This window comes from Triticum urartu, chromosome 3, assembly GCF_003073215.2.
Source record: "Triticum urartu cultivar G1812 chromosome 3, Tu2.1, whole genome shotgun sequence".
Taxonomy (NCBI): Eukaryota; Viridiplantae; Streptophyta; class Magnoliopsida; order Poales; family Poaceae; genus Triticum; species Triticum urartu.
The window spans coordinates 124,411,126-124,431,736 of record NC_053024.1 but is presented as its reverse complement, the minus strand read 5'-3'; the positions used below and the strand labels follow the sequence as shown (position 1 = coordinate 124,431,736).

Below are 20,611 nucleotides of genomic sequence, written 5' to 3'. Positions count from 1 at the left end.
GAATCGATCCGCGCCCCCCCTCGCCGATTGGGCGCCGCCGCCCGAAGCCCGCGCAACCACCGCCGACGTCGTCCTCGTCCTCTCCCTCATCGGACCCACCCGACCGTCCCCGAGCCCACTGCCGTTACCCTACTCCCCCCCGTGAGCTCCCTCCTCTCCCTTCTCCGTCACCGGCGCCGTACCCCCCCCCCCGTTACGCCGTTGCCGCCCCGCCGTGGGCCGCACGCGCCAGCTGCGCCCTGGCCGTGCGCGCGCACGCGCCCCGCGCTCACCGTGGCCCTCGCGCCCGTGGCCGCGCCCTCTCCCCCCTCCTCCCCGTGGCCGCACGATGCCTGCGGTGGCCGCCGCCGTCCGCCATTCCGCTCCGTGCCCGCCCCGCTCCGGCCAGCCACCTCCTCGCTGTGGCTCCCCCATACCGGCGACCGCGCCCGCGCCCTGCTCCTCCCATTTTTCCCGCCGTGGCCTCGCCACTGCCACGCCGGCGAACCCCCCCTCTCTCGTCGTGGCCCCGACTGGTTGCATCCAGTGCGGGCGCCCGCTGCGCCCAGCGCACCTCGCCGCAGCCCCCGTTGCCCCAGCGCCTCCTTTGGCTCGGGCCGGCGCCCGCCCCTACGCCCGCACGCCCGACCCGCAAGGCCTCTGTGCCTCAGACAAACGGGGCCCACCCCCCTGTGAACGAAAATGAAATAAGTAATAATAATAAAATGGTTTTAAAAATAATAATAATAATAATAATAATAAAATTAATAAATATATAAGTAAAACAAATAATAAAAATGAATTTAATTAATTAATTAACTAAATTAATTAACTAAATTAATCCTGTTTAAATTAATCTAATTAGATAATTAAATTAACGAAACAGTAGTTAATTAGGTAACAGCCCCTGACAGGTGGGACCCACCTGACAGGTTGACCAGGTCAATGGTCAACGTTGACTGCTGACATCATTCTGATGTCATGCTGACGTCATCATTTACTATTCTGGATAATGTTGGATTAAATAATTAATTAAATTCCAAAAATAATAAAATCTTTAAAAAAATCATATCTTTTAATCCGTAACTCGGATTAAAATATTTTCAACAATGAAAGTTGCTCAGAACGACGAGACGAACCCGGATACGCAGCCCGTTTGTCCGCCACGCATCCCTAGCATAGCCAACTCGCAACTTTCCCCCTCCGGCTTCCCTTTGCCCGAAAACGCGAAACACCGGGGATTCTTTCCCGGATGTTTCCCCCCTTCACCGGTATCACCTCTACCGCGTTAGGGCACCTCTAACGCCGTTAACTTGTCATGTCATGCATCACTATGCATATGCTTGCTTAATATTTATTGTTTCTTCCCCCTCTTCTCTCGCTAGACACCGAGACCGACGCCGCTGCTACCCAGTACGACTACGGAGTTGACGACCCCTCTCTCTTGCCAGAGCAACCAGGCAAGCCCCCCCTTGATCACAGATATCGCCTACTCTTCTCTATACTGCTTGCATTAGAGTAGTGTAGCATGTTACTGCTTTCCGTTAATCCTATCCTGATGCATAGCCTGTCCTTGCTACTACTGTTGTTACCTTACCTGCAATCCTAATGCTTAGTATAGGATGCTAGTTTATCATCAGTGGCCCTACATTCTTGTCCGTCTGCCATGCTATACTATCGGGCCGTGATCACTCGGGAGTTGATCACGGGTATATACTATATACTTTATACATGATACATGTGGTGACTAAAGACGGGTCGGCTTGAGGAGCACCCGCGAGTGGATCTTTGAGGCGGAGCGACAGGGCAGGTTCCGACCACCTAGGAGAGAGGTGGGCCTGGCCCTGGTCGGCGTTCGCGGATACTTAACACGCTTAACGAGATCTGGGTATTTGATCTGAGTCTGGCCATTTGGTCTATACGCACTAACCATCTACGCGGGAGTAGTTATGGGGTATCCCGGCGTCGTGGTATCAACCGAAGCCTTCGTGACGTCAGCGACTGAGTGGCGCGCCGGATTGGACCGTAAGCCTGCTCTTGTATTAAGGGGGCTAGTTCTGCTTCCGGCCGCGTACGCAACGTGCAGGTGTGCAAGGGCGATGGGCCCCGACCCCTGCGCCATAGGATTTAGACCGGCGTGCTGACCTCTCTGTTGTGCCTAGGTAGGGCTGCGACGTGTTGATCTTCCGAGGCCGGGCATGACCCAGAAAAGTGTGTCCGGCCAAATGGGATCGAGCGTGTTGGGTTATGTGGTGCACCCCTGCAGGGAAGTTAATCTATTCGAATAGCCGTGATCTTCGGTAACAGGACGACTTGGAGTTGTACCTTGACCTTATGACAACTAGAACCGGATACTTAATAAAACACACCCTTCCAAGTGCCAGATACAACCGGTGGTCGCTCTCTCATAGGGCGACGAGGGGAGGATCATCGGTTAGGATTATGCTATACGATGCATGATGCTACTTGGAGGACTTCAGTCTACTCTCTTCTACATGCTGCAAGACGGAGGCTGCCAGAAGCGTAGTCTTCGAAAGGACTAGCTATCCCCCTCTTATTCCGGCTTTCTGCAGTTCAGTCCACATATAATAGCCTTATTCCAAGTTGATACCAATGCATACATATGTAGTGTAGCTCCTTGCTTGCGAGTACTTTGGATGAGTACTCACGGTTGCTTTCTCCCTCTTTTCCCCCTATCCCTTCTACCTGGTTGTCGCAACCAGATGTTGGAGCCCAGGAGCCAGACGCCACCGTCGACGACGACCCCTACTACACCGGAGGTGTCTACTACTACGTGCTGCCCGCTGACGACGACCAGGAGTAGTTAGGAGGATCCCAGGCAGGAGGCCTGCGCCTCTTTCGATCTGTATCCCAGTTTGTGCTAGCCTTCTTAAGGCAATCTTGTTTAACTTATGTCTGTACTCAGATATTGTTGCTTCCGCTGACTCGTCTATGATCGAGCTCTTGTATTCGAGCCCTCGAGGCCCCTGGCTTGTAATATGATGCTTGTATGACTTATTTTATGTGTAGAGTTGTGTTGTGATATCTTCCCGTGAGTCCTTGATCTTGATCGTACACATTTGCGTGCATGATTAGTGTACGGTCTAATCGGGGGCGTCACAAGTTGGTATCAGAGCCGACTGCCTGTAGGAATCCCCCTTCCCAACTCCTTGGCCGAAGTCGAGTCTAGACATTGCAAAACTTTTACTAACATGGCTGTGTGTCTTATGGGCACACGTCGCCATTGGGTGGTAGTAGGATCTTTTACTCCTCGACCTTTACTCTGGGCCTCTGATCTCTCCTCTATTCGGGTTAAATGAATTTTACTAAATCTAACATTAGGATCTCGTTATCACTTTCACCCGGAGAGCCCCTTATTACTGATGATCGTCTGCTGCACCAGAAGACCCTAAAGATACTCTCCGTTGTTAACTCGAGAACTTGTGATCATCGCGTTCGCAATTCCCCTTCCACCGTAAACCCTTATGGACAACTACTTGCAATTGTTATTCTTACCCTCATCCCCAGTTGGTCTTGTTATTACAAGATACCCTGAAAAACTTGTCGTTGTTTCGATAACCCTTTGAGCTTACTGCCGTGTTGTTCCTTGTCACCTGAATACCCCTACGGTTAATTCTCGCACTTATCGAGTATCCGCTCATCCCCCAGTTGTTCCTGTGTTACACAAAAGTCTTCGAAATACCATTGGATATTCCGAAAATCCTCAGCAACCTATTGCTCTGGAATTTCTTGTTTGCTTTCATTATGATTAATCCCATAAGTATAGTAATCATATTGGTAACCTTCGTCACCATCATTTTTGAGACCGTTGATTCAATATGTTGTGAATGTTCACAATCATCAGTCGAGTCCTAGGATTATCTTTCCGGCTCAGACGTCATTTTGAACATGAGCTGGTTCTCGACCAAACTATCTGTCGTCGATTGTGCCTCTGGTATATTCAATTGATCCATCCTTGATCAGAACGTCTGCTTCTGATCCCTTGTTTTGGAAATCATAATTCCTTAGCATTTAAGCTTTGAGTTAGTCAGTTGTTTCTATAATCCGGTGCACTTGCATTCCTTCTTCCTTTGATAGAGTACCGATACCCACACCAGCTCCGTTGTGGGCCATCGGTTCCTTTGTTGGATTTTATGTCCTTCATAATTAATCACCTTGTGAGCTCTTTCCCCTGATACATAATGCCTTTGGTACATTGTATCCTCTGCTTGACCAACAATGCTCTAATTTCGAGCTTGTATTAATTACCCCAAAGTTTGTGGTATATGTTCGTAAGATGCCCGGATGGGTTGAACCTATGCCTTCCTTAATATGTGTGAACTCGGAAGTTTTCACGAGTCATACTCATCTGGTATTTCACCAGGTAAAAATTTCAACAGTAATGCCTTTATCAAAGCGAGAAGTGAATGGAAGGTTATACATTGAAGAAGTGGGAGTCGACCTTGAACTTTGTGTTCATGCCCATAGACACGATGTAGATCTTCTCATCGAAGCTTCTTTTAAAATTAATTATTCCCTTGGTTAAGTTCATCTTATATCTGGGATCTCGCCTTTTTCAATCATGGTTCCGACCATGTTCTCCTTTAAATACCAATTCTCGTGCAAGTTTAAGCACTTGTCTTCTGCAGAGCAATACCCCAATCCAACCTCTATTTTGATCTGTCGTCGAGTATTACCCCCTGGTATCTCGAGATTATCATGGAACTGCATAACTTCTTATGAGTTCTTCATCAAGTGCTACGTTCCCACTGATTCCAATTTTTCACGTGCTCTGAATTACTAAACACTCAAAGACACCAATAACTGAACCGAGTCCACACTACGGTTCAACAACCCTTCGGTAAGCTACTATAAGTACGAGTTTGTACCCGATCACATCATTCCTAGCCTGATCGGCTATATCATTATCATGCTAAATTTTAACTGTGCTACCGGGTCCTTCTCCTCGGAGCACAAAATTCGACGGTGAGCTAATCTTACAATCGATCTTCCTCGTCATACCGTTGGTCCTTGGACAGCAAGCTTGATTTCGAGTTTGTGTCCTACCCATGGTTCCAATAACCTTCCGCTTCATTATTCCTTTGACTTGATGTCGTCACTGATTGATTACATCTTCATGAAATCTCTCGACAAATGCGTCGTGATCATCATTAACCTTATGAGCTCTTCCAGGATATCAATTGAGTTCATGTTGAGAAATACCATCCTTGCCCCTGATGATTTGTGTTACCTTTGACCACTTATTTGCCTTCCGTTCAACACAAACTCGTTCGTGTTTTGAGTTATACCTTGAGATCCCTACTATCCAGCATTTGTTCTTTCTTACCTTGGAGTATTACCATCTTTTAGTATCAAGGATGTTGTGAGGACTGCTCCACCTCTTAAAGAGTTCTTGGTATAGTGGTACTACTCACCATCACCACTCTTTCATGGACCTCGTGTTGATTCCAACCGGGGTACCAACAAGTGAACGGTGCTGTTTGGATCCTGCACTTCTAGCAACCCTATTGCTTTGAAGTTAATAGTCGGCCGTTCATTCTTAGTCTATTGATTATTGAATCACCATTCCGACATTGGTCGTGCAACCCAACCCGTATTTCGGGCGCACCGTTCAACCAATGTTTAATTATGTATGTTTTCCTCGAGCATATCCCATTATATTGTTTAATCTGACAGATGTTATCCCCTTATCCACATAATTGTGGAGATCCATCTTTTGGATACCTCGTTGAATTATCGCTGAGTCCATCAGCCACCTCATCATCCTCTCCTTGGGTTAATGATGAACTCTTGTTAACGGAAATCACTTCTTAGTTCATTTCCCGAGAATCTTACAGTGTCATCCCGTCAATTTGTGTTGCACCTTTCTTCTCAGGCATCCTGAGCCTGAGGTATCCTGACACCCATCATATCTGAATCTCCATCAGATATGATGGTTGGAACATATTTTCAAGAGTTATAACATTGGTCCTTTGATGACCCGGTAACATGATGTCATGCCTAGCACCCCCCCCCTGGGTGGAGGACCTATTATTGTAGTATCCTTTTTAGCAAGTTTAGCCATTCTTCCCTGAGGAAATTGTAAGACTTATCCTACAAGTTGTTCCTAATGGATCCTTCCTATATCCAAAGTCTGACCTTTTGCTTGAAGACCATGTCAATGCTATCTCGAAGCATGTCTATGGTACTCCAATTTTCAACAAGAACATTTGAAGCCCAATGTTAAATGTTTCCTGCTCAATTATCCAAACACCGCTGTATGGGTAATATCATGAAATTTCTCTCCCCTACCTAAGGAGTTTTCTACATAATATCCTGTCACGGATATCATGCTCTGCTTGTCCTTGGGAAGGATATACCCCTGATATACGTGTTTAAGCACATTTTCCTTCCCGTTGTTTTGTTCAAACTTACTTGTAAACTACTTAACCGAGCAGTGGTAATCCCCTGCTTAGGTAAACACCTCGGTGTACCTTCCTGTCTGGTGTAACCCTGTTTCTACTGTTGATGACTTCCGGTAACCGCTGATGGACGAGAACTTTGCCTATTGGTCCGCCTCGTTCAACGAGCAGGAAAATGGTTCTCTTCGTCCCTCGTCCTTGGTACCGACATTGTTGACAACAAAACCAATAGGCTATCCTCTGACATACCTTGTTATCTTGACCGTGCAAATATTAGCGCCTTCCTGCTTTTAACCCACATGGTGGGCCCATAACCCACAGTTCCACAGGATTGAAACCTGACTCTCTTGTACACCCCGTTGTCAGAGTTATCCCTCGTGCTTGACTTTGTATGTAATTCACGGGCCACTTGCTTGTTGATCTATTCTGGTATCGGACACAATACTTATTCTCGTTGCTCTGAACCCCTTCCGCACTCTGCTTCAGGCAATGAACGATTGCCTATCCGCTTGAAACCTCTTATTACACCGTCTTACTTTGCTCTCGATGTGTGTCATTTGTTCAACTCGAGAGATACTCATATGTTTATTCCTGGGATACCCCCAGATGAATTTCCCTTATAACATCCTATCATTGTAGAGCTGCCCCCTACCTATTCGTAAGTACGATAGAGCTCCCCGAAGAAAGGACGACAACTTCATCATGATGCTTTGGGATAAAGAATTGAAGGCATCAACGAAAGGGATTAACTTCTTCAAGAAGATCCATTAGAATAACCAGAACCCCCCCCCCCTTACTCCCCTCTTAAATCTCGGGACGAGATTTCTTGTAGTGGAGGAGAATTGTGACGCCCGGATAATTAGACTACAGTAATCCCAAGCTAATGATGCCACGTCACCTCCATTACTGTGATTAAACTCACGTTGATTCGAACCCGATTCAAATTCAAATTTAAAACATAGGCAAACAACAAAAGTTTCCAAATTTTAAAACTAAAATGTTCGGAGTGAACTAAATAATGCATAGGTAATTATGGTGGAGAAACCAAACTTTGATAAAGTGTTTAAAGGCTCTAAGATAATTAAAACAATAGTTAAAACAATTAAATACATGCCTATTGAATTTTATAAAATATTAAACTATTTTATTTTCGGTTGAGAATTAAGGTGGCAGTAGTATATTTATAAATACAAATTTAGGTGCTAGTGTTTTTATAAAACTGTAATAAAAGGGAACTTAAAATAAAACAGAAAAGAAAATAAATAAAAGAAAAGAAAATACAAAAGAGAAAAACTAAACTAACAAAAAAGGAAAGAGAAGCCCCCCCCTGCTGGACCGCGGCCCAGCTGGCCATCGGGCCAACCAGGCCGGCCCAGGTCGGCCCCCACGTCCTCTCCCTTATCCACTCCTCCCCCCCCCCCACTTCCCACCGACAGCCCCCACTCCCCCCCCCGAAATATCCCCCTCTCCCCCGATCTGGATCGGGAGGAGACCACCGCCGCCCGCCCCCCGAACCACCCAACGCCGGCGCTCCGCCAGCCCCCACCCGCATCGCCGCCGTCGCCTCGCCCCGTCACCAACCCCGAGGTCGCCGGATCGATCCGCGCCGCCCCTCGCCGATTGGGCGCCGCCGCCCGAAGCCCGCGCAACCACCGCCGACGTCGTCCTCGTCCTCTCCCTCATCGGACCCCCCCGACCGTCCCCGAGCCCACTGCCGTTACCCTACTCCCCCCCGTGAGCTCCCTCCTCTCCCTTCTCCGTCACCGGCGCCGTACCCCCCCCCGTTACGCCGTTGCCGCCCCGCCGTGGGCCGCACGCGCCGGCTGCGCCCTGGCCATGCGCGCGCACGCGCCCCGCGCTCACCGTGGCCCTCGCGCCCGTGGCCGCGCCCTCTCCCCCCCTCCTCCCCGTGGCCGCACGATGCCTGCGGTGGCCGCCGCCGTCCGCCGTTCCGCTCCGTGCCCGCCCCGCTCCGGCCAGCCACCTCCTCGCTGTGGCTCCCCCGTACCGGCGACCGCGCCCGCGCCCTGCTCCTCCCATTTTTCCCGCCGTGGCCTCGCCACTGCCACGCCGGCGAACCCCCCCCTCTCTCGTCGTGGCCCCGACTGGTTGCATCCAGTGCGGGCGCCCGCTACGCCCAGCGCACCTCGCCGCAGCCCCCGTTGCCCCAGCGCCTCCTTTGGCTCGGGCCGGCGCCTGCCCCTACGCCCGCACGCCCGACCCGCAAGGCCTCTGTGCCTCAAACAAACGGGGCCCACCCCCCTGTGAACGAAAATGAAATAAGTAATAATAATAAAATGGTTTTAAAAATAATAATAATAATAATAAATAAATAAATAAATTAATAAATATATAAGTAAAACAAATAATAAAAATGAATTTAATTTATTAATTAATTAATTAGCTAAATTAATTAAGTTAATTAATCCTGTTTAAATTAATCTAATTAGATAATTAAATTAACGAAACAGTAGTTAATTAGGTAACAGCCCCTGACAGGTGGGACCCACCTGACAGGTTGACCAGGTCAATGGTCAACGTTGACTGCTGACATCATTCTGATGTCATGCTGACGTCATCATTTACTATTCTGGATAATGTTGGATTAAATAATTAATTAAATTCCAGAAATTAATAAAATCTTTATAAAATCATATCTTTTAATCCGTAACTCGGATTAAATTATTTTTAACATGAAAGTTGCTCAGAACGACGAGACGAACCCGGATACGCAGCCCGTTCGTCCGCCACGCATCCCTAGCATAGCAAACTCGCAACTTTCCCCCTCCGGCTCCTTTGCCCGAAAACGCGAAACACCGGGGATTCTTTCCCGGATGTTTCCCCCCTTCACCGGTATCACCTCATACCGCGTTAGGGCACCCCTAGCGCCGTTACTTGTCATGTCATGCATCACTATGCATATGCTTGCTTAAATATTTATTGTTTTCCCCCCTCTTCTTCCGCTAGACACCGAGACCGACGCCGCTGCTACCCAGTACGACTACGGAGTTGACGACCCCTCTCTCTTGCCAGAGCAACCAGGCAAGCCCCCCCCCCCTTGATCACTAGATATCGCCTACTCTTCTCTATACTGCTTGCATTAGAGTAGTGTAGCATGTTACTGCTTCCCGTTAATCCTATACTGATGCATAGCCTGTCCTTGCTACTACTGTTGTTACCTTTACCTGCAATTCCTAATGCTTAGTATAGGATGCTAGTATTTCCATCTGTGGCCCTACATTCTTGTCCGTCTGCCTTGCTATACTATCGGGCCGTGATCACTCGGGAGTTGATCACGGGTATATACTATATACTTTATACATGATACATGTGGTGGCTAAAGACGGGTCGGCTTGAGGAGCACCCGCGAGTGGGTCTTTGAGCGGAGCGACATGGCAGGTTCAGACCACCTAGGAGAGAGGTGGGCCTGGCCCTGGTCGACGTTCGCGGATACTTAACACGCTTAACGAGATCTGGATATTTAATCTGAGTCTGGCCATTTGGTCTATACGCACTAACCATCTACGCGGGAGTAGTTATGGGTATCCCGGCATCGTGGTATCAGCCGAAGCCTTTGTGACGTCAGCGACTGAGTGGCGCGCGCCGGATTGGAACGTAAGCCTGCTCTTGTATTAAGGGGGCTAGTTCTGCTTCCGGCCGCGTACGCAACGTGCAGGTGTGCTAAGGGCGATGGGCCCAGACCCCTGTGCGCTTAGGTTTAGACCGGCGTGCTGACCTCTCTGTTGTGCCTAGGTGGGGCTGCGACGTGTTGATCTTCCGAGGCCGGGCATGACCCAGGAAAGTGTGTCCGGCCAAATGGGATCAAGCGTGTTGGGGTATGTGGTGCACCCCTGCAGGGAAGTTAATCTATTCGAATAGCCGTGATCTTCGGTAACAGGACGACTTGGAGTTGTACCTTGACCTTATGACAACTAGAACCAGATACTTAATAAAACACACCCTTCCAAGTGCCAGATACAACCGGTGATCGCTCTCTCACAGGGCGACGAGGGGAGGATCATCGGGTAGGATTATGCTATGCGTTGCTACTTGGAGGACTTCAGTCTACTCTCTTCTACATGCTGCAAGACGGAGGCTGCCAGAAGCGTAGTCTTCGAAAGGACTAGCTATCCCCCTCTTATTCCGGCTTTCTGCAGTCCAGTCCACATATAATAGCCTTATTCCAGTTGATACCAATGCATACATATGTAGTGTAGCTCCTTGCTTGCGAGTACTTTGGATGAGTACTCACGGTTGCTTTCTCCCTCTTTTCCCCCTATCCCTTCTACCTGGTTGTCGCAACCAGATGTTGGAGCCCAGGAGCCAGACGCCACCGTCGACGACGACCCCTACTACACCGGAGGTGTCTACTACTACGTGCTGCCCGCTGACGACGACCAGGAGTAGTTAGGAGGATCCCAGGCAGGAGGCCTGCGCCTCTTTCGATCTGTATCCCAGTTTGTGCTAGCCTTCTTAAGGCAATCTTGTTTAACTTATGTCTGTACTCAGATATTGTTGCTTCCGCTGACTCGTCTATGATCGAGCTCTTGTATTCGAGCCCTCGAGGCCCCTGGCTTGTAATATGATGCTTGTATGACTTATTTTATGTGTAGAGTTGTGTTGTGATATCTTCCCGTGAGTCCTTGATCTTGATCGTACACATTTGCGTGCATGATTAGTGTACGGTCTAATCGGGGGCGTCACATACACATACACAGACACAAACACCCAGATGCAAAGGTCGGGGGTCATCCTCCTTTTTCAAAAAAATACACATACACAAAAACCCTCTCACTCTATCACTAAGTGTAGTTCTCACACACAAACCCTCTCGCCCTCCATGTCGAGCTCTCTCTCTCTCTCTCCCTGGACAAATGCATCATCTCTCTCGATCGTTCTCCCCCTCACACACGCACGCATAGACACATTATCTATCTAGACCACTCTCAATATCTCTCTCCCTCTCTAGATCTACTTATCACCCTCTCCTCCCAGCGCTCGCTCACTCAATATCTCTCTAGAAAATACCTCTTTTGGCCCGCATATAGGCCCACACTCACTCGACCTCGCTCTGTCTCTATGCCTCGCTCGACCTCGCTCTCTCTCTCTCTCTCACACACACACACACACAAATGCTACCTCTCTCTATTTGGGTCTCGATCGACACTTTGTACATCTCTCATCCACACACATCATCTCACTATTAGGTCCCCTCTCACGCACCACTATTTAGATATATCTCTCCCCCACCACACACAAACGCATTCTCCAACTCTAACCACCACTCACAATACCACTCTAGACCCCCTCTCTCGCATACATGTACACGCTCCCACCCCCTCTGTCTCTAGGTCATGATCTCTCGCTCTCGCTCCCTCTCCCTCTCTCGCGCGCTCTTTCTCACCCTGCCCGTCGCTCTCTTGATTGGGGTTTTTTCCATGAGTTGGTTTTGTTCTTGTGGTTGATGTTGATTGGGAAAAAATAGTAATAAACACTTTTTGGACAAGTCAAGCTCATGAAAATGCAATACACTTGAATGTTGCCATGGAAGTGCGCAAATGCTAGCAATTAGAAGTAAACTAGCTAATTGCCGTGCGTTGCAAGAGGGGCATACTTATTCTAGTGTTCAACATTAATCGTGTCCGACATATACCATACACCCACCATATTCTAATGGAGGAAGTGACTTGATTTGATTGAATTAATGCAAAAGATTTGATTTCATTGCCAGTGTCTGACATACAACTAGAATGGCTTAATTTGATTTGATTTGATTGAGTTAATGCAATTACCTTACACCCACCAATGAGGCCGCTGCAAAAGGTTTCATTTGATTGAGTTTCATGACGTGAGCCAGGGAGGGGGGCTTCACCAATGGGTGTACGACCACAAACTCTCCTTTAATAGTGATATATAGAGGAGTAACTTTGTGCATTTTAGCAGGTCAATGGGTTTAGGATGAGAATTTGTCACTTATGATTTTTTGGATGAAAAAACATTTTACATATTTTCCTTTCTTTTATTAGGTGAGAACTCAAGGTCATGAAAATACAATACACCTGAGTGTTGCCATGGAAGTGTACAAATCCCGGCAAGGACTAACTTGTTAATTGCCTGTGTATAATGGGGCATACATATTATACTAGTTTAACAACAATCATGTCCGACGTATACTCTCTTCATTCATTTAACCAATAACGTGGGTGACTGCGGCGGGAGCAAAAATTATACTCCCTTCGTTCGGAATTACTTGTCATAGAAATGAACGTATCTAGACGTATTTTAGTTTTAGATACATCCATTTCCGAGACAAGTAATTCCGAACGGAGCGAGTACCATTGAATTTTTATTCAAAAGAAGTTTTCTATGATTTAATGGTATAATTTTTGTTCATGCCGCAGTTGTTCACGTTGGTTAAATTTATGGTCAAACTTAAATGTTGAAAAGCGCAGGTGCACTATATTATGGAATGGAGGGAGTACTTTACAGCCACCATATTCTAGTGAAGGGACTGATTTGACTTGATTGCGTTAACGCAAAAGATTTGATTTGATTGCCCGTGTTCGACATATAGTTAGAATGGTTTTATTGAGCTAATGCAATTAACTTACACGCATCAATGGATGCACTGCAACATATTTGGTACGATTTCATTTGATTGCCTAGTGAAAATAGAGAAAATTTCGGATGCTACTAGGGCACGGATGATCCCATGCCATGAAAGCACATAGGCCGTCGGATCTTAGATCTAATGATTATCACGAGAGCCCCTGGATCTACGCGTAATTACATAACCCCGAAAGAAGTTTTTTTTAAGTTGTCGAAACTTCCATCATGACAGTTGGATCAGATCCAACGGCCCGGGTGCTGGAGCATCGGATCGGAGCTCCTGGAGCATCTCATATTCTCCCAAGAAAATAAGGTGACCACCAGGCAGGCATGATTTATGTACAGTAAAAAACAGACAAGAAATGTATTTTAAAGTGGTTTTGAAATGTATATTTTCAAACTAGGCAAGACAGATACAAGGGAGAGCTCTCCCACCAATGGCAAGGACAAGCGCCTCTTCATGTCAGTAACCGTACGCCTTAATTAATCAGCTACTGCTATGGGATGAAACAAAGTAGGGAAAGGAACAGAGCACAAAGATTCTCCGGCTCAGCGCCCGACAAATTCACCATGTCCAACGCCAGAGATGCACGAGCAGGGTGTAAAAGTAAAAGTAAAGTAAAAGTAAAAGAAGAGAATATCATTATGTTAGAGGGACGCTGCCAATTAGCCGAGACTGTTCACGGTGTGGAGTAACATAAAATAGTAACTTGCCGATGTTACTAATCTATGTTACTACCTTCATACTGGGTAATAACATGTGAGTGGTGTCATGAAAGAGTTTATTTATTAGGCTATAGACTCATGATGCCTTAAAATGTGTGATGTTACAGTAACTATCTAAGTTACTCCCTCCGTTATTAACATCTACTCCCTCCGTTCCTAAATATTTGTCTTTCTAGACATTTCAAATGACTACTACATACGGATGTATGTAGACATATTTTAGAGTGTAGATTCACTCATTTTGCTCCGTATGTAGTCATTTGTTGAAATACCTAGAAAGATAAGTATTTAGGAACGGAGGGAGTACAATACTAAAACTATATAGTATGAAAATACGTTTCATGGTATATCTGATAATACTGATTTCATATTGTGAATATTTATATTTTTTAATATAAAGTTAGTCAAACTCTACAAAGCTTGACCAAATTTTATATGCGGACTAAAAAGAAACGGAGGGAGTACTACATAAACCCATCTCTTCTTATTAATTACCTGCCACATAAGCAAACTTGTATTGAAATGTGTGATATTACTAGTTAAGTTACTCCTATTATGGTTAGTCTCAGACTAGTCACAATCAGGAGTAAATTAGACTAGTAACATCACATTTTACCAGACTATATTACTACCTCTACAGTGGGTAGTAACATATATGTGTTGTCATGTTATGGTTCGTTTATTAGCCTATAGACTCATTTATTAGCCTATAGACTCATATTGTCTTGATATGTGTGATGTTACAGTAACTAGTTAAGTTACCACCATCATCTCTCATCATTAAATATGTGCCACATAAGCAAAATTATCTTGAAAAATGAGATGTTACTAGTGATGTTAGGCTAGTCATAGTGGGGAGTAACATATACTAGTGTCATGCATATGACACTAGTCTCTGTTACTATCTTCATATTGGGAAGTAACATAGAAGTAGTGTCATAGTTGGATGTATTTATTAGCTTGTAGACCCATCTTGTCTTCGAAAGTGTTATGTGATGATAACATGTTATGTTACTCTAAACACATCTCTCCTTATTAACTACATGCCACATAGACAAATTTATCTTGAGGTGCGTTATGTTACTAGTTAAGTTACTCTCACTATAACCAGCCTTAGACTAGCCACAATGGAGAGTAACATACACTAGTAACATACACGTATTCCTAGACTATATTACTATCTTCATAATGGGTAGTAACATAAGTGTGGTAACATGCATAGCTTCATTTATTAGGTTATAGACTCATGTTGCATTGAAACATGTGATGTTACAGTAATTAGCTAAGTTACTACTACTACCTCTCTCCTCATTAACTCATTGCCACATAAATAAATTTACTGAGTTGGACTCAATGTTACTGCTGAAGTTACTTCCACTGTGGCTAGTCTTAGTCCCATTATGGCCAGCCTCAATGATGCGATGCCCCTATACTACTTGTGGCGCAAAGCGCCTCGGAATAATCAGGAAAAACAACTTTCCCCTTTCCCCTCCCTCGACACTCCCACTGATGGGCTGTGACGAGAGTGCGTGAGTGCGAGCGAGGCAGCGAGCGGCCCCCCTCCCTCCCTCCCGTGCTCTCTGCCTACCACCCCTGAAAAGCAAGCACTCACGGGCGGGGCCTGGCCGCCGCCGCCACCACCACCCCACCTCGGCGGCCCGGGCCGAGCGCCACCCCGCCCCAAATGCATCCCGCCTTCCGCCGCTGCCTTCTCCTCTCCCTCGGCCTCATCTCGGCCTCCCTCCTCGCGCCTCGGGCGGGCGCTGGAGATGCCGCGGCAATGCAGGCGCTGCGCCGGGGGCTGGCGCCGCCGGACTGGGCCGCCGCGCCGGCGGACCACTGCGCCTGGCGCGGCGTCACGTGCGGCGGCGCCCGCGAGGTCACCGCGGTCGAGCTGCCCCGCCGGGGCCTCCGCGGCGACTTCTCGGCCGCCGCCGGGCTCCGCGCGCTGGCGCGGCTCGATCTCTCCTTCAACGCGCTCTCCGGGGCCGTCCCCGCGGCGCTCGGCGCGCTCGCCCGCCTCGAGCTCCTCGACCTCTCCATGAACAGGCTCTCCGGCCCCATCCCGCCCGCCCTCGGCCTCGCCGCCGGCCTCAAGTTCCTGAACCTCTCCAACAACGCCCTCTCCGGCTCCATCCCCGACGAGCTCAGGGGCCTCAAGGAGCTCCAGGAAGTGCAGATTTCGGCCAACAACCTCACCGGCGCCATCCCCGGCTGGCTCGCCGGCCTCCCCGGCCTCCGCGTGCTCTCCGCTTACGAGAACGCGCTCTCGGGGCCGATCCCGCCGGGGCTCGGGCTCTCGTCCAATCTCCAGGTGCTCAACCTCCACTCCAACGGCCTCGAGGGGAGCATACCGAGCAGCCTCTTCGACCTTGGCAATCTGCAGGTTCTGATCCTCACCGTGAATAGGCTCAACGGCACCATCCCGGATTCAATCGGCCGGTGCCTCGGCCTATCCAACGTGCGCATCGGCAACAATCGCCTCGCGGGCGCCATCCCGGCATCCATTGGCGACGCCACCAGCCTGACTTACTTTGAGGCCGACAGCAACCAGCTGTCCGGCAGCATCCCCGCTCAGTTTGCACGCTGCGCCAACCTGACGCTGCTGAATTTGGCCTACAACCGCCTTGTCGGCGAGGTGCCGGACATGCTTGGGGAGCTGAGAAACCTGCAAGAGCTCATCATCTCCGGCAATGGCCTCGGTGGCGAGTACCCGAGGTCCATTCTGCGGTGCCGGAACTTGAGCAAGCTGGACTTGAGCTACAACGCTTTCCGCGGCGGCTTGCCAGACACCATCTGCAACGGATCCAGGCTGCAGTTTCTTGTGCTCGATCATAACGAGTTCTCGGGCAGCATCCCGCACGGTATCGGTGGCTGCAGCCGGCTTCTCGAGCTGCAGCTTGCCAACAACAACCTGAGTGGTGAGATACCAGCCGAAATGGGCAAGATCAAGAGCTTACAGATTGCGCTGAACCTCAGCTTCAATCACCTTTCAGGGCCGCTGCCCCGTGAGCTTGGGCGGCTCGATAAGCTCGTGGCGCTGGATTTATCTAGCAATGAGATATCTGGTGAGATCCCTGCTGACATGAGAGGGATGCTGAGCTTGATAGTAGTCAACCTGTCAAACAACCGGCTCCGTGGTGCCATACCGGTGTTCGGGCCGTTTCAGAAGAGTGCAGGGTCCAGTTTCTCCGGCAATGCCAAGCTGTGCGGCGACCCGCTGGATGTGGACTGTGGACCGATTTATGGCTCCAATTATGGATCGGACCACAGGAAGATATCTTACAGGGTGGCCCTGGCGGTTGCTGGGTCCTGCGTGCTCATCTTCTCAGTGGTATCATTGGTGGTAACATTGTTCATGTGGCGTGAGAGGCAGGAGAAGGAGGCCGACGCAAAGAAGGCCGAGGCAGGGGAGGCGGTCGTCGTCGAAGCGCGGCATGTCATGGCCTCAAGTGTGTTCATTGAGAGCTTGCAGCAGGCCATTGATTTCCAGACCTGTGTCCAGGCGACGTTCAAGGACGCCAGTGCACTGAGGAGCGGCACGTTCAGCACGACCTACAAGGCTGTCATGCCATCAGGCATGGTGGTGTGTGTGAAGAAGCTGAAGTCGGTCGACCGCGCGGTCGTCCACCACCAGGCCAAGATGATCCGGGAGCTCGAGCGACTCGCGCACATAAACCATCCCAACCTTGTGCGTCCCATTGGGTATGTCATCTACGAGGATGTTGCGTTGCTGCTGCAGTATGACATGCCGAATGGAACATTGCTTCAGCTGCTGCACGGTTCAAACAACTGTGATGGTGACCAAGAGAAGCCTGACTGGCCAAAGCTGTTGTCAATCGCGATTGGCGTCGCCGAAGGGCTGGCCTTCCTCCACCAGATTGCCACCATCCACCTTGATATTTCTTCGGGTAATGTCTTCCTTGACTCGCACTACAACGCGCTTCTTGGCGAAGTTGAGATCTCCAAGCTGCTGGACCCTTCAAAGGGCACTGCCAGCATCAGCGCGGTAGCTGGCACATTTGGTTATATACCTCCAGGTCTGAACTTTTCTCCCAAAGGAATCTGCTGGATACACAAGAACTAACTTACTATCCATAAACATAACACAAATTGCACTTGATTTCTTGCAGAGTATGCCTACTCAATGCAGGTTACTGTACCAGGAAATGTGTACAGCTTCGGGGTACTGCTGTTGGAGATCCTGACGTCCAAGATGCCGGTGGACGAGGAGTTTGGCGAGGGTGTGGACCTTGTCAAGTGGGTGCACTCTGCGCCGGAGAGGGGGGAGACGCCGGAGCAGATCATGGACCCGAGGCTGAGCACCGTGTCGTTTGCGTGGCGGAGGCAGATGCTCGCCGTGCTCAAGGTCGCGATGCTATGCACGGAGCGCGCCCCGGCGAAGCGGCCCAAGATGAAGAAGGCTGTAGAGATGCTGCAGGAGGCCAAGAACAGCTGACCGCTCACTGCATCCTCTTGCTGAATGCTAAGATTGCTCCTACGGAGACGAAATGACAAGCATAAAGAACAATTGCACGCCGCGAATCTGCAGTAATTATTCGGCCGGGTATGAATCCAATGGCCATTTTCCTCTTTGTATATAGTCTTGATTTTTTTTCTCAAGCTGCCGGTAGCATACATTGCCAGCATCAAAGAACCCTAAACCCCATTGTTCGGCATTACTACTTGCTGATGGCAACGTGAGAATGTTTGGTCCATTTCCGGTTGGATGCTCTGCTAGAAAAATTGTCTAATTTTCTAACCTTAGTCAAGCAACATATGCAACTAACCTAAAAATAACCAGGCAAGAGCAAGTCTAGCATAGTATATATCGGCGGCCTCCATAATGCTTGCATAATGTTTTTTTGAGTTTTTTTCTGGGACAGTAATGTTTTGGAGTTTGTCATTGGCTTGACATGATCTGTTTCTGCCCCATCTCATCAACAACAATTGAAGCTTCGGGCCTCCTTTGGTTTAGAGGAATGCTGTAGGAATTTCATAGGATAGAATTTTTATAAGAAAAATTCCTTTGGAAAATGTTTAAATTAAGCCGGATGAAAACTCTCTCCCGTAAGCCGCTCTCCCTGCGCACCACGTGTCGCTGTGGCCCCGCCCACCGCTCCAATGGCTCCACCTTATCTTCTCCCACGAAGCATATCCTCCACCTGATTCTTTTCCCTTTTCTTCTCTCGTTCGTCAAGCTGCAGAGGAAAAGCAAGCAGCAGCACAGAAGCGGAGGAGGTAACGCCGTTGGCCGTTGCCTGATTCATCCTCGCGCCGCCGGGGCTGCAATAGAGCTCCGCCGTGGCTGCATTGAAACGCCACCGGAGCTGCATCGCATCATCCTTGCGCTACATGGCAGCTTCAGTCGTCGTCGTCGTCATGCTTTTTGTCGCAGCTTTCGCCATGGCCGCCGCGTGCTGCGTCGCTGCATCAGCCGTCATCGCCGGCGCTGCAATGAGTGCTCCCGGGGCTGCAATGGAGGGACGTCGGCGCTCCGCCGCGACTGCAATGGAGCACCGTCGGGGTGTTGGAGCTTTGTCCCAGTTGCAATGGAGCTTCGCCGCGGCTGCAATGGAGCACTGTCGGGGACGTTGGAGCTTCGCCGCGGCTGCAATGGAGTACCATCGGGGACGTTGGAGCTTCGCCGCGGCTGCAGTGACGCCGCGGCTGCAATGAAGCGTCACTGGGATGCAATGGAGCAACCGGCGTCGACGGTGCTTCCATGGAGTTGCAGTGGAGCTTCGCCGAGGTTTCGTCGGTGCTGCGTTGAAGCTTTATTTGCAGTCCGCTACCATGGTGCAGGCCCCTGGTGAGTCTCGGCGCTGCGATATAGCGCGTCGCCGGCGGCTCTTTTTGGAGCAATGATGCAGCATCTCCGGCTGCTCCAGGGCTGCGAGGTCGCCGGCGTAGGTGCCATCCGTTGGTTTTTGTTGCACCATGGCTGTGTTCAGAGGAGGCATGGTGTGGATTGACGACGGGCTGATGCACCTTCGCTGCAGAGCGGGACGCGGTGTGGATCGAAGGGCTGCTGGGATCGAACATCACTAGGGCCAATCGGACGGTTGACTAGGCGGATGAAATTATTCGGTTGATTTGTAGCAACCGTCAATTCGTTTAGAGCCCTTTGGTTTGTAGGAATGGAATCCTATTTCTGTGAAAGAATTCTTTCTATCCTTCACATTTCATAGGAAAATACATTAGTCTAGACTCAATGAAAAAAATCTTATGATGTGAATCAAAGAGCATCTCCTTTCCTATTCCTATTCATAAGATTTAAGATACATGTCGTCTCATTTCCTATGACTTTTCTATTTTTATGATTTTCCTACCCTATAAACTAAAGGAGGGCTCAAACTTGATTCTAACATTGATTTCTAGTACGAGTTCAATTATAATATGCAGTACGGTTTCAACGACATAATAAATACTAATCTCTATATTAATTTGAAGTTTTGAAAATGTCCGAGCGGAATACCAAATAGACTTTGCACCAAAGACTAACATCTAAAGTCGAAGACCCCAGCCAAGCCACATTGCCAGGTCTAGGGTACAGACCGGTCCGGCGCACTCTCAGAGGCATCCGCCGCCGTCTTTCATTGATCCATGTACTGACGCATCGCCCTTGTCAGACCTGCCGTCGACGCCATCATAATGCCAGACAGCGCCGTCCTCCTGCACGAGTCCGTCCACCCGCATCGGATCCGAGACTCCATTGTGCTACGCCGCCGAGATCCGTTGTCGTCGATGCGGAGGATGAAACACCGCTACACCTCTAGGAGCACTTGCTCCATAACGATGAGGATGCCCACAGGAGGGGAAACATTTGATGCCGTCATCGTCCCATCCGGGAAGATCCAGATCTAGGGTTTCCC

At 49.0% G+C, this 20,611-nt stretch overlaps 1 protein-coding gene across 1 annotated transcript; it reads left to right on the top strand.

Moving 5' to 3' along the window:
* The first annotated feature begins 15,214 nt into the window (after positions 1-15,214).
* LOC125543246 (leucine-rich repeat receptor-like tyrosine-protein kinase PXC3) lies at positions 15,215-18,454 on the top strand. The gene is made up of 2 exons (XM_048706534.1): positions 15,215-17,776; positions 17,870-18,454. The coding sequence occupies exons 1-2, from the start codon at positions 15,421-15,423 to the stop codon at positions 18,193-18,195; spliced, it is 2,682 nt and encodes an 893-aa protein (XP_048562491.1). The 5' UTR covers positions 15,215-15,420; the 3' UTR covers positions 18,196-18,454.
* The last annotated feature ends 2,157 nt before the right edge of the window (positions 18,455-20,611 follow it).

Coding starts and splice junctions, on each gene's coding strand:
- LOC125543246 (XM_048706534.1), top strand. CDS start 15,421: ATGCATCCCGCCTTCCGCCGCTGCCTTCTCCTCTCCCTCGGCCTCATC. Junction 17,777..17,869: donor ATTTGGTTATATACCTCCAG/GTCTGAACTTTT, acceptor GATTTCTTGCAG/AGTATGCCTACTCAATGCAG.